Raw genomic sequence first — 14,046 nt, forward strand, 5'->3', positions numbered from 1 at the left:
CCCAAAATTCTAAAATGACACAGTAGCATAATAATGGCGAAAGAAAAAAAGGGAGAAAGGACGAAAAGGGAAAAAAGGGGGACATGGGGAGAGAGGGTGAGAGGCAGGAAAAGGAGAAGAGAAAATAAGAGACTTGGGGGAGGGAATCAGAAAGGAGAGTGAGAAGTGGGGGCGGGGAGAGCGAAGAGGAAGCGCGACCCAGTTTCTATGGAAACGGCCTATCCTGGAGTCCGGATGTGGTCTCTTGAATCTGGAGCCCCCTTGTTTTCCGGTTTCAGTGATTGGCTTACTCATTGTCCAATCATTATTGCTCATTTCCGTTGCTCGGTGGGTGGGTCCCGGGTTTTCCCATCGGGAGAAGAAGTGAGATGGCGTCTCCTTAGCTCCAGCTCCTGAGGTAACTATTTCTCCTTTTAAAGACATGTTTTTTACTTTTATTTTTCTCTTATTGTCATTTCCTTTAATTCATTAGTAAACATAAGTCCTATTTATGTTTTTCGGAAGAGTTTTCCCTTTATTTTCAGTGCGTTATTTTAGGTCTTTCCCCGCTTAGATTCGGTCTCTTAGTTTTTTACCTTTTCCTCAACCATTTAGAGTTATTTCAATAAGTTTCTCGAAATCTCATTTTATTTGTTTCTCCTAGACAGTATTTGTTACATTTTTTCGATTTATATATTATTGGAATTAATTGTTCTTGAACCGTTTAACTGACTTTACTTGTAAATTGTTCTATTATTGTATGTTTATTTTCTTTTGTTGAAAGTTACTGGTGATGTGAACGATTTATTTTAATCTTGCATCTTTTTCCTAGATAAACTCTGTGGAAAATATAGTGATCTTTTACGATGGAAAATCCCAATGGTGAGGTAAGTGATTTCTTCGATGGTAAATGAATGTTAAGCATTAAAAAAAAACTCACCGTTTCTGATTCTGTGGGCAAATATTTTATGAATCTAAATAAACGGCCCAGGGAAGGAAAAGTGGATTTTAATCAGTGGTTGGGTGTTTTTGATTCTTAATTCTTTGGCCACAGGGGGAAAAAAAGGCCTTTTGTGCCGTGTAACCCACTGAGATCCTATATGACTCATGCCTGGTTACTATTAAGGCAATATGCTATGTGTAATAAAAATCCTTGTTTCCTGATAAATGCTTGTTCTGTGTATATTAATATGTTTATTGACAAATTCACTTTTAAATATATAATTTATAATTGTAAATATATCCTTTTCTTATTATACCCTGCTTGAGGGTAATTGGGGAAATGAAAGTGGGGAAAAAGAATGAAAAAGGCTCCCAGCAGAGAACCAAAGAACAATTTACAAGGAAGTGAAGAAAAGATGGACACTTATTCATATAATTTCCTCTACTAATATATGTGTGTGTGTATATACATTTTCTTAAACTGGTGATTTTTTAATATATTTTGAATCCTCCATGACAGTGTTCTCTTTGGTTTTATTTTGTCTCATATTTCTTTTTGGTTTTTTGCTTTTATTAGTCTGCTTTTTAAAATAAAATGATTTTTTTTTAAAAATAAAGTGTATAAGGCATTCATTCTTAATTGAATGAAAAAATGATGCCTCGGAGTATAATGGTGGTGTTGGCAATCATATGGAATAATTTTTTTTAAACACTAAGTCTAAATATGCTAGAAAATATATTCAAAATACACTTTAAATTTTTTTTTTCAAATAAGATGAAGGTTAGAGCAGAAATGCTTGTTTTCAGTGCTATAAATCAGCCATTCCAGAATGCTAACTATATTAGCCAAATTAGTAAGTTGAAGATAAATATATGCATGGACAAAGAAGAAACTTTTTAGATGAGAAAATAGGATACAGAGTAATATTAGAAATTAATGGTTGCTAATTTATTCATAAGGAAACATAGAACAATACAAAAGAGAGAGAAAAGGTGGGGGAAGATCTGAAAACTCCTTTGATCCAAGAAATACTAGATGAGATGTTTAGGGTCCTTGCACTTTGTTAATAGATTTGCTTTCCCTGCACCAAAGTCTAGTTGAAATAGGGAAGAGACTGGGAAATGGACAAAAGAAAAGGGCAGATAATGGGAACAGCTCAGGCACTCAACCAAAACATGTTTCCTGAGAATAGGTTCTATAATGTGACCCAAGTGCAAACTCACTTTCTACTTCCACCTGCCTTTCACACCTCTAGAACTGCATGTGAAGGAGACACCTTAAGCCTAGTTTGTGTAAGATTATTTTTCTTGTCTTCCCTATTTCTGATAAGAATATCCACCGTCTTTCTAGTCCCTCAGACTTAAAGCCTAGGAGTCATTCTGAACTTCTCAGTGTCTCTTAGCCTCCATATCCAAGTTGTTGTCCCAGCATATAGATTTTAACGTCTTAACCCCTCTCAAATGCTCCCTTTCTCTACGCCTCGTACAGGCCCTGGTTATAATTTCACACAAGGCTATAGCAATATCCTGACTTAAGTTTTTTCCACTCCACTCTAGTAACCTTTCAGTCACTACAGTGATTTTCCTAAAACACCATTTCAATGATGTCATTCTCTGTTCCTTAGCTCCCCACTCCCCACCCCAGTATCCATAAACTCCATTGGCAAGAGCAACTACAAAATGCTTGGCCATTCAAAACCTTTCATCATAACCTACCACTCTTCTGTCTTTCATAGGCTTCTTACCTTGCCCTCTATAATACAGTAACACTGGCCTCCTGGCCATTCTCTGATTTTTTTCCCCATCCTGCAATGCCCTCCTTACTCATTTCTAGCCACTGATTCTGTTCCTTTAAGTCTGAACTAAAATCCTGCCTTCTCAGCAACCTTCCCCAGCCCCTCCTAATTCCATTGTCTCCTTTTGTCAACTTTTCCCATTTATCCAGGATATAGCTTCTTTTAATTGCGTGCTAGTTATCTTGCTATAAGCTGGTCAGCTTCTCGAGTATAGGGGCCATCTTTTTGCTTCTCCTGTGCTTATCTCAAATCCTTAGGAAATTCTGTTCTGTAATTTACTGAAGTGAATTCTGTCATGAACAGTCTGACACAACTGAAAAATGACTAAACAAGAACACCTTGGGATAGCTAGGTGACTTAGTACAGAATGGCCTGGATTCAGAAAGTCTTATCTTTCTGAGTTCAAATCTGACCTCAGAAATTTACTCATGGTGTAATCCTGGGCGAGTCACTTCACCCTGTTTGTCTTCGTGTCCTCCCATGTAGAATGAGTGGGAGAAGTAATGGCAAAGCACTCCAATATCTCTGCCAAGAAAACCCCACATGGGGGTCACAAAGAGTTGTATACACCGGAAAAACAAAAACCGTGGATTCGCTGACACTTGTATTTGGCTTTTCTTTTAGGGTAGTGGGCAATCTGAAGAACTGAAGCCACCGTGCCCTGAGAGGTTAGTTAGTGTTTCTGACCAAAGTACATGGATTTATTTTAAAAGTACAAATACACCAAGGATGTTGTCCATCTAACTGCTCTCTTTATATCTCTGTCTTCTGTTATTTCTCCTTCTACATCTTTGTGAAAGATACAAGGTATGAAGTGATGCACGTTAGTACTGAGTTGTGTATGGAATTATGAACATTGTTTGGAACGATTTTCATATTAACTTTACTAACAGTCACCAAGGAAGCCGGTTTTCTGAAAACTTTCACTTGTTTTAAGTATGAACCTAGATTTTAAATTTTCTTTAGAAAACAACATATGGACTGTGATGATGGACAGATGATGAATGAATCTATCAATCCATTTCCTTCAGATGAAAATTCAGATATTCTTGTGACAAAAAGCTTCGCAGAAGGTATATTGTATCATAATGCTTTACATATTTGAAAGTTAACACTCCTACTTATGAGTAGAAAATTTGTTTTTTTTTTGTATAAAACTACTTTTCATTGTCATCAAATTTTAGTCATAGAAGAACTAGATTCATAGCCAGAAGGATTTTAGAATTTTTCTAAATCCCTGATAGTACAGATTAGGAAACAGGTTTTAAAAATAACATGGCTTATTCAAAATCATTTGTCATTATTTGTCATTAATAGCCTCTTTGGTATATAGACCCTTAATTTAAACTACATTGCAAATTAGTAATTTTTGAAATGGCTTTGATATAAGGGAGGTTTTTTGGGTTTTTTAAAGATCGCTTTTGTTTTATTTTAAGTTAAAAGCTGCTGGCTTTTATCCTTGGGAACTTTTGACCTTTTTTTTTTTTTTTTTTTTTTTTTGCCACTTTTTGGTTTGTGTCCTGACCTTGCTGTATGCTTCTAATATTCATCTTCATTTTCCACCACTGTTCATTTAGACACTGAGTGTGGGGTGCATCATCTGTATAGGTGAGCTTTTAGTTTACCTCAGGAGGGAGGGGCCCCTCACTTCCTGCTCATCTTCTTTCCTCAAGGCTTTGGCCTTCTAGTTCATTCAGGTTTTGCCTATTTTCCTACAGGTATAGACCTATACACCTAAATTCTCTTACCAAAGTGTCCAGGGGCACTTGATCTGCCAAATCTAATAGTTATCCTTCTACCCTCCATCTCAGTCCTAATGCTATTTTTATCTTTATGCTGTATTTCATACTCATATTATAGTATTTCCTGTTCTCTTGTACTTATTTTCTTCCCTCTGTCTATTTCTTGGTCTCTCTCTCTCTCTCTCTCTCTCTCTCTTTTTTTTTTGCTTGCTTATTATTCATTTTGCACAACTCATTGGCTTTAGGGCCTTTCATTTCTCTTGGTGATTATTCTGCACTAAAGTCCTTAATTTTCATCAATATACATTTGACACCCCCAGCTATGTGTGAAAAGCACACTGTAACTGTTGCATTTTTTCAGGCCCACATCAGCTGTCTGGTATTACTCCTATTTTACACATGAGGAAACCGAGGCAGACAGAAGCTAAATGATTGTCTGGTTTCTAGATACAGGCACCCCTGCAGGCTGTGGCTGAGGAGAATGAAAGCTTCTTGGGATCAGGGACTTGATTTTCTGTTTTTGTTATCAGTGCTCTGAAGCTATGCCAGAAGGCAGGTAATACTCTGAACCTTTGGGTTTGGAGAATAAAGCTTAATATTCTAAAAGGACATGGGAAATTCTAACTCTTTGGAATGGTTTTTCCCTCTGAGGCTTTAGTATGGGAAGAATAAAGACAGAATATTAATGCTCAATCTTCCTCCCAGGTGAGTTTTCTCTAAAGAATTTCTTTTTGAATATCACAGTTCTGGTTTTGGAAACTTCCAGATTGCAAGTAAGAGGTTGTGTCCCTTAGCATTTTGGAACAAACTTGTCATTTTATTTTATCCAGTGGCTTTTAAAACTTTGTTTTTCATGCTGATATTTAGCGGGGATTCAGTGTTTGCACTTAATTAGCATCATGATTGTTATTAAATTGTAAGTAATATGGTTGTCCAACCAGAACCAAAGAAGGAGGAAGACAAAGATGATTTTCAAGAGCCTGAAGTTAGATGGAGAAGCAGAATGAGGACTAAAACTTCCAAAAGACATGTTGGTAAGTAGTTTAGTTTAAAATTAATTTCAAAGTATATTTTCTAAAATAATATAATGTTGAAAATCATTGAATAATATGCACTAATATGAAGAGACTATAATATTTTCATTGGAAAGAACACTGAAAAAGAAATTGAACACTTTCTATAACCATAAAGAATAGAGGAAAAGTATGTTCTTCCTGTGATGGAGATAAAAATGGAGTCACAATTCCTGTGGCTATGATGGAGGACCTGGTGAGAGGTATTTTTCTGCAAGCCAACCAGGAGTGTTCAGGTTAACATTATTCCCTGGGGTGGGGGGTAGGGGGTTGGTGGCCAGAACAAGTGAAGTGGAGATGGTGACATTCAGGTATGGGGCCTTTGCTAATGGTGCCTCAGGTTGTAGATGTCCATTATTATAAGAAAGAGAGAACAGAACTGTGGAGAATTAATTTGCTTAGGGAAGTGGCCAGTGAGCAAAATAGGAGAAATAATGGTCAGAGAGAGGGGAAACAACTTGAAAAGTAATCAGAGGATTAGGAATAGGAGAAGGATGACAAAATCTTGTGACAGGCAGAAAAGAAGAAATTATCAGAAAGAGGGAGCAATCAAGTGCCAAAAGTTTTGGAGAATCAAGGAAGGATAAAAACTATTGGACTTAAGAAGCTGTGTAACTGAAAGTAAAACAAACTGCCAATTAATAAACATTTATTATACACCTGTTATTTTCCATATGTTATGCTAAGCACTAAGAATGTAAATAAAGATAAAAGACAATAACTTTATCTCAAAAAAAACTCATAGTCTAAAGGGGGAGTAACTTGCATTCTACCTTTATTTGAATAGTTTAATATTTCAATATTCTTCTCCCTTTGCTCCCAAAATTCTTCCTTAAAAATTTCCAGTTCAAATAAATAAGTACCAGTTTTATTCTATAAGATTTAAAATGTTCCTGAAACCCTTGTTTGTGACCTGCTACCGATCTGCTTTGATACAAGCAAAGTGGTATTAACTCTGCAGGCTGGAGTCAAGTCTAGTGTTATGTCAGGAAATAATCAGCCTGACAAGCCCTCCTTAGTTGACCTTTCTATCCAAGTGTTTCATACAGCACTGTAATTAAATTGCTTTGCTGTCTTTCTCAAAAGTTACAGCTCATTACTATGAACAAATAGTCAAATTTTGATCACCATGAATTATTTTGGGATAGTTTGTGATTAGGAAGAGGTCAATTTTTTTCATTGGGAGCTTGCTTCATTTTGAACTAACAGTAGTCTTGCCACCATGATGATGAAGTGTTTTTTTGGTTTTAAAACCTGTTAGAACCTGTTAGAAAGTAGGTAACATTTTTAAAAATCTCCTGTCTTCTTTCACTCCTGTGAAAGATTTTGACCTAGTCTGGGATAAGTGATTACTACCCCTGCCTTTGTTTTCTAATCAATTCTGCTCCTGTTCATTATTATTTTTGCGTGCATCTCTTATTTTTTATCTTCCCTGACTCCTCTGCTTTATTACTATCTGCCCCCTGGCCCTGCTAGTACTTAACCTGCCCGAGAATCCCTCCCTTATTCTCCCCACTCTCTACCTTTTCCCTCTCTCTTTCTTCCATTCTGACTAATATAATACATTTATTCCCTGCCCATCTTATTTCTTTTATAGCTATAAAAGACTTTATCCCCTTGTAGATGTACATGTACCATCCTTTCATTAACCCATTTCTGATATGAGTGGGCTTCCAGAAACCTCAGTCCTCCTCACCTGTCTAATTTCTTGCTCTTGCACCTCATCTGTGAAATGGAGTTATTCTTTTTAACTTTTCCTTTTTTTTTGCTTTTCAGAATCACATCATCCTCTTCTCTGCCTCTGGCTTCCTCTCAAACTAATTGCTAATGACCGTCACAGACATAGGGTGTACATCTCCACATAGTAAACACATCGTTTTGCCTGACTGAGTCCCTAGTAATTCATCCCTGATGTTTGCCGGATATTTTTCTTGGACCTTATATGTCTCTTTCCAACAAAAACGTGAAAGCCTGGCAGCTCATGCAATATTGCTTCTCTTAGTTCAGAGGTATCCTTCACTTGCTGGAGGTGAAAGTTTTGGCTGCAGTCCCACTTCTTTCGTTCCTTGACATCTACTGTCCCAGGACCCGTAGTCTCTTAGAGCAGCCGCTGTGTGGTTCTCATTATGGCAATGTCATGTTTGGTTTGCCCAACTCGCGCCTTTCTCCTGGGCTCATTCAGTTCTGCTTTGTGCAGCCCCTGTACCACTGAGTAAACCTGCATTCAGTTCTCCCATTCCATTTTCTACAGAGTTCTCTTCTCTTTAACTTCTCTTTTGTTTGTTTTGATTAACTTAGTTCTCCAAAAAGAAAATTGCAGGCCCCCATTTGTATAGTGTTGTTGCTTTTCACTTATAACTCATTTAACTTTTTCTTAATTGATTTAAATATTGCATCATTCAGTGCTTGTGTATAGTGTTGATATTATTTCATTTTTTTATGGTACTTCTTAGTGAAAAGTCATTTCCTAATATCTTTTAATTAGACATGTTTTTGCTTTTGCTTTATCAAAAATCATAATTACTATCCTCTGTTCCAGGCCTTATCTTTACTCTGTGTGTGTCTCTTTGCTTCCAATGTATTTCTTACTTTTTGATCCACTTATGTTTTGTGTTTAGGTTTATTCCATTCATATTTGCAGTGATGATTACTGTATAGTTCCCTTCAAATTATCTTTTCCCCATTTACTCTTTCATCCTTTTTTCACCCTGTCCTCTTAGTTCATGCTCACCTCCTCCACAGACCCTCTTTCCCTTCTCTCCTTCCTACCCGTAGAACTAAACAAGTTCTTATACCCACCTCGGGCTGTTATTCTCTCTGATCCACTTCCAGTGGGAGTGAGGTTCAAGCATTTTTCCTCATTGTAAAAGCTCTTCTTATTTTCCACTTTTGTGTAAGATAATTTGCTCCATTCCCCATCTACCTTGGAGGCTGAGTCTTTCCTTGGATCTTTTCAAATTGTCTTAGAAAAATTTTTTGACTTGTTTATTTCCTCTATTCTATGAGGCAATATTCTGTCTTTTCTATGCAAAGGAAATTTGATTTTCTGCTGTTCTTTCCTGTCTTCCAGAATTCTCTTTCCATGGTATTTTCTTTGTAAAAATACTTTGCATTTGCAGTTTTCTTCCTCTTATTATTTCTTGTACCACAGCCACACATTTCAGACTCGTCCATTGCTCACAACTCTTGTAAATCTGGCGACATGTGATGATCTATGTCAGAGGGCACTCATTCCTGCATCCAGCAAATGCTCGTGGATCTGACAGGATCTCTTCTGTCTTGCCTTTTCCTTGGACATTACACAGCTTTTCTCTCAATACTGTCATTTGCTAGTGGCCAGATCCCTCCTGAGGCTCCACAGACCTTTCTGTCTCTCTCCCTAAGCTGCCCTGGGCTAGAAAAGAAATCGTCATGTGTTCTTTGCTGTGCTTGATCAGGGGAATGCTTGCTTCTCCTCTAATTGTATGGAAAAAGCTTTTAGTTTATCCCCATTGCAGGTAATCCTTGCTGATGACAGTTATAAATTTTATTCATCACTTTAATGCAAACTGCATTTATTATTATGCCCTAGTGCTTTTTAATAGGAACAAGTCCTTTGCTTTGGAAAGGTATTTTCCCTGCATCTGTGAAGATAAGAATATGACTTCTGTGGGATGTTCTTTCTTTAGAGTCTGCTGTTCCATTACAATTGTCTAATTATGCCCCTGTCCTTAACTCCTTATCCATCCTCTTCTTTTTTTTATACCTCTCCATTCTCTTGTTGTCTCCTTCTTTTCATTTTAAACTAGCTTTACAGTGCAGGATCTTCATAACTCATTTCTGTCCTCATCTTTTTCAAATATCTGTTTACAACTATTGAGCAATCGCCTACATTGAGCACTCTAATTCAAGTCCTCCACATCTTTGTTGCTATAATAATTTTCCTTGGTGATTGGTCTACCTCTATTATTTCTTTACCTAATTAGTCTCTAGCAAAAAAAATACAAACCCATCATTTTGATTTTTAAAGTCCTGCATTAGTTTCCATTCTAACTATACTTGCTTTCCTCCCCAGCTGGCCTTCTATTTCTCCTACTAATGGCTCATCTGTTTCTGTTCCTTCATTGTGGTCATTGTTCCCACACTATCTGTCTTTCTTTTAAAGTTTTTGTCATGTTAGTGGTGTCTGACTCTTTGTGGCCACATTCTGGGATTTCTTGACAAGAATTCTGCAGTGGTTTACTGTTTCCTTTTCTAGCCCACATTAAAGGTGAGGAAACTGAGGCAGAAATGAATTGAGGACAATGTATGATGAGATGTCTTGCAGTTACAAAATGTGTTAGTTTGTGAAATTTATGAAACTTATCCATAATTTTGGGTAAAGATGCAAGAGTAAAATGATGTGAATACATATATCTAAGTTCCTATTGATTAAGCAAATAGGACATTGCCATAAAAGATATTGAGGTATAAAAATGCAGTTTCCAAGTTTGTATGGAATTTTAAATTTTATTTGTGAACAGACTATGTTTATAATTTATTTGTTTAGGGGAAAGACTTCATGAGATCGTTTGTTGTACTGCTTGTGGTCAACAAGTGAACCATTATGAGGATTCAGTGTATAGACATCCTGCACTGAATGTTCTTATTTGTAAGGTATGTAAGTTATGAAATGGATGATGGTTTTGTTATCTATAAACTAGAATACCTTTTGTTTGGGAATAAAGGACAAATTCTCCTGTCAGAGTAAGACATCTTTTTTATTTATATGAATTCTATAATGATTCATTTCAAAAGTGAACATTCTCTCTTTAGAAGTGAGATGCGCTAAATGCTGAACTTAGGAAATCAGACTTGATTAATAAATTGGTTAGTTTAGATAAACTTCAGTTTTTAGTATACGTGAGGACTAACATAAGAACTCTCTGTACCCGACCTGTGAGCTCATACTGTTCCCATCAGTCATAGTGGACTCCAAAGTGTCTTGACCCTATCATAGTGAGGTAGTTTTCACCCTCTTTGATTACTAAGAACATGGTTAATTAAAAAAAGACAACTCAGTCTTATTCATGTTTGACAGTATATGTAATATTTTGCTCTCAATAGTTCCTACTAATGGTGAGAGGAGAATATTTCAAATTACCTTTTTGGGCATCAGTATTTATTGAAATAATAAAAGTAGTTTTAATAATAGATTCTTTTCCTTAGTACTTTAAGATTTATAAAGGGTTGTACACATGTGAACTTGTTTGATGCACAATATCCTGGGAAGCTCAATTATTATGATATGCTTTACTAATTTATTCTGGGAATGAATAAGTTATTTGAGAAAGGAGTTCATCTGAGCGCTTTCAGACTGTATCACCATATAGAGTATGTTGAGTGCAACAAAACTTGGTTTTGATTGTATTAATAATATTTCCTGTTGTTCCTTGGATGCTGCTTATTTTCCATTTATCAATTACACAATTTTTCCTTTGAACATGTTTTGAATTTTCTTTAAAATCAGCTTATCAGTTAAAGCATTTTGTTCCTCTGTTCCCCATGATATGTCTTTACTTAGTTGGCAGTTCTTTACTTTTGAGAATTATTTCATTTTTTCACTGTGACTAAAGGTATCACCGCACTTTTATATTTAAATGTAGTGTATGCTCAGTGGATTTACGCATTTTAAAATTTGTGCTTTGTGAATGTTAATCTTTTAACAGATTTAAAACATTTAGATTTGAATATTAATTTCTTTTTTAGAACTGCTACATATATACAAGTGATGACATAAGCCATGATTCTACTAGACCTCATAAGCACTGCAGGTAGGAATATATCTCCCCAAATAGAAAGCATTCCTCTTTTGGGGATCTCTTAAATAGTTTTATTTATTTATAATTTATTTTATTTTTTCACTCAGTGAGTCTTCCTTGTGTTGTCAAATATCAGAGATTATAGCATATATTCAAAATGAGAGGTATATTAGTTTTAAATTTATAATTACAAGTGTTTCTCATTGAAGAGAAAGAGGCATTTAACTTGTTATGGTTTCATTTTTCATTTGGATTCAGGTCTTCTCAAGCTGCCCATGATTTTACCAGACATTGTTAACCTGGGTTTCTTTTAGTGAATTTCAGGATATCTCTGACCTTAGAAGTTGAAGAAATGTATACATTTATTGTACTTGATTTTTAAAATTAAATCTTTTTAAGAAGTTAAAATAAAATTTCAGGCTAAAGGCACCATCATATCACAAAGGTCTACATAACACACGCAAAAAAATACAAAGTCTAGTTCATAATGAATTTCCCACATAACTGCCACAATCATATTCTTTGTTATTGAGTCATTTCAATTGTCTCTGAAATTTTTAAAAATAAATTTATTTATTTTTAATACACATTGTTTTATGAGGCATGTTGGGAGACAAGAATCAGAATAACCATGGGAGAGAAAAAAAACTGAAAAAAGATGTGAACATAGCATGTGTTGATTTACATTCAATCTCCATAGTTCTTTTTCTGGCTGCAGATGGTATTTAATTTCCAAGATCTATTGGGATTACTTTTTTTTTTTTTAATTTAATGATTACTTTATAATGACAACATTATTCCTTGCACTCGTTTCTTTTCCGATTTTTTTTCTCCCTCCCTCTCTCCACCCCCTCCCCTAGATGGCAAGTAGTCCTTTATATGTTGGATATGTTGCAGTATATCCTAGATACAATATATGTTTGCAGAACCGAACAGTTCTCTTGTTGCATAGGGAGAATTGGATTCAGAAGGTATAAATAACCCGGGAAGAAAAACTAAAATGCAGATAGTTCACATTTGTTTCCCAGTGTTCGTTCTTTGGGTGTAGCTGCTTATGTCCATCATTTATCAATTGAAACTTAGTTAGGTCTCTTTGTCAAAGAAATCCACTTCCATCAAAATATGTCCTCATACAATATCGTTGTCGAAGTGTATAATGATCTCCTGGTTCTGCTCATTTCACTTAGCATCAGTTCATGTAAGTCTCGCCAGTGCTCTCTGTATTCATCCTGCTGGTCATTTCTTATAGAACAATAATATTCCATAACATTCATATACCACAATTTACCCAGCCATTCTCCAATTGATGGGCATCCATTCATTTTCCAGTTTCTAGCCACTACAAACAGGGCTGCCACAAACATTTTGGCACATACAGGTCCCTTTCCCTTCTTTAGTATTTCTTTGGGATATAAGCCCAATAGAAACACTGCTGGATCAAAGGGTATGCACAATTTGATAACTTTTTGGCCATAATTCCAGATTGCTCTCCAGAATGGTTGGATTCGTTCACAACTCCACCAACAATGCATCAGTGTCCCAGTTTTCCCGCATCCCCTCCAACATTCATCATTATTTTTTCCTGTCATCTTAGCCAATCTGACAGGGGTGTAGTGGTATCTCAGAGTTGTCTTAATTTGCATTTCTCTGATCAATAATGATTTGGAACACTCTTTCATATGAGTGGTAATAGTTTCAATTTCATCCTCTGAAAATTGTTCATATCCTTTGACCATTTATCAATTACACAATTTTTCCTTTGAACATGTTTTGAATTTTCTTTAAAATCAGCTTATCAGTTAAAGCATTTTGTTCCTCTGTTCCCCATGATATGTCTTTACTTAGTTGGCAGTTCTTTACTTTTGAGAATTATTTCATTTTTTCACTGTGACTAAAGGTATCACCGCACTTTTATATTTAAATGTAGTGTATGCTCAGTGGATTTACGCATTTTAAAATTTGTGCTTTGTGAATGTTAATCTTTTAACAGATTTAAAACATTTAGATTTGAATATTAATTTCTTTTTTAGAACTGCTACATATATACAAGTGATGACATAAGCCATGATTCTACTAGACCTCATAAGCACTGCAGGTAGGAATATATCTCCCCAAATAGAAAGCATTCCTCTTTTGGGGATCTCTTAAATAGTTTTATTTATTTATAATCTCGTTCTTTATGCCTAGGTCATGGACCCATTTTGATCTTATCTTGGTATATGGTGGTAAGTGTGGGTCCATGCCTAATTTCTGCCATACTAATTTCCAATTATCCCAGCAGTTTTTATCAAATAATGAATTCTTTTCCAGAAGTTAGGGGCTTTGGGTTTGTCAAACACTAGATTGCTATAGTTGACTATTCTGTCTTGTGAACCTAACCTTTTCCACTGATCCACTAATCTATTTCTTAGCCAATACCAAATGGTTTTGGTGACTGCTGCTTTATAATATAATTTTAGATCAGGTACAGCTAGGCCACCTTCATTTGATTTTTTTTTCATTAATTTTATTGGGATTACTTTGGATCACTGAGTCACAGAAAAGATTCAGCTCTTTCATAGTTGATCGTTGCATATTCATGCTGTCACTGTGTACAATGCCTTCCTAGTTCTGGTTCTTTTTGTCAGCATCAGTTCCTGTAAATCTTTACAGGTCTTTCTAAAATCAGCTTGTTCACCATCTTTTATATCACAACAATATTCCGTTACCTTCATATACCACTTTGTTCAGCTTT

The 14,046-nt window shown here is 35.6% G+C and overlaps 1 protein-coding gene across 1 annotated transcript in view; it reads left to right on the forward strand.

The window, feature by feature from the left end:
• Positions 1–353: 353 nt before the first annotated feature.
• LOC127542782 (transcriptional regulator ATRX-like) overlaps positions 354–14,046 on the forward strand; it is a 206,742-nt gene continuing 193,049 nt past the window's right edge. Inside the window, exons 1-6 of the mRNA XM_051968597.1 lie at positions 354–397; positions 812–866; positions 3,342–3,385; positions 3,684–3,790; positions 5,401–5,493; positions 10,061–10,167. Coding sequence (XP_051824557.1) covers positions 846–866; positions 3,342–3,385; positions 3,684–3,790; positions 5,401–5,493; positions 10,061–10,167 — 372 coding nt within the window. The 5' untranslated portion in view covers positions 354–397; positions 812–845. The remainder of the gene's footprint in view (positions 398–811; positions 867–3,341; positions 3,386–3,683; positions 3,791–5,400; positions 5,494–10,060; positions 10,168–14,046) is intronic.

Source organism: Antechinus flavipes, chromosome X, assembly GCF_016432865.1.
Source record: "Antechinus flavipes isolate AdamAnt ecotype Samford, QLD, Australia chromosome X, AdamAnt_v2, whole genome shotgun sequence".
Taxonomy (NCBI): domain Eukaryota; kingdom Metazoa; phylum Chordata; class Mammalia; order Dasyuromorphia; family Dasyuridae; genus Antechinus; species Antechinus flavipes.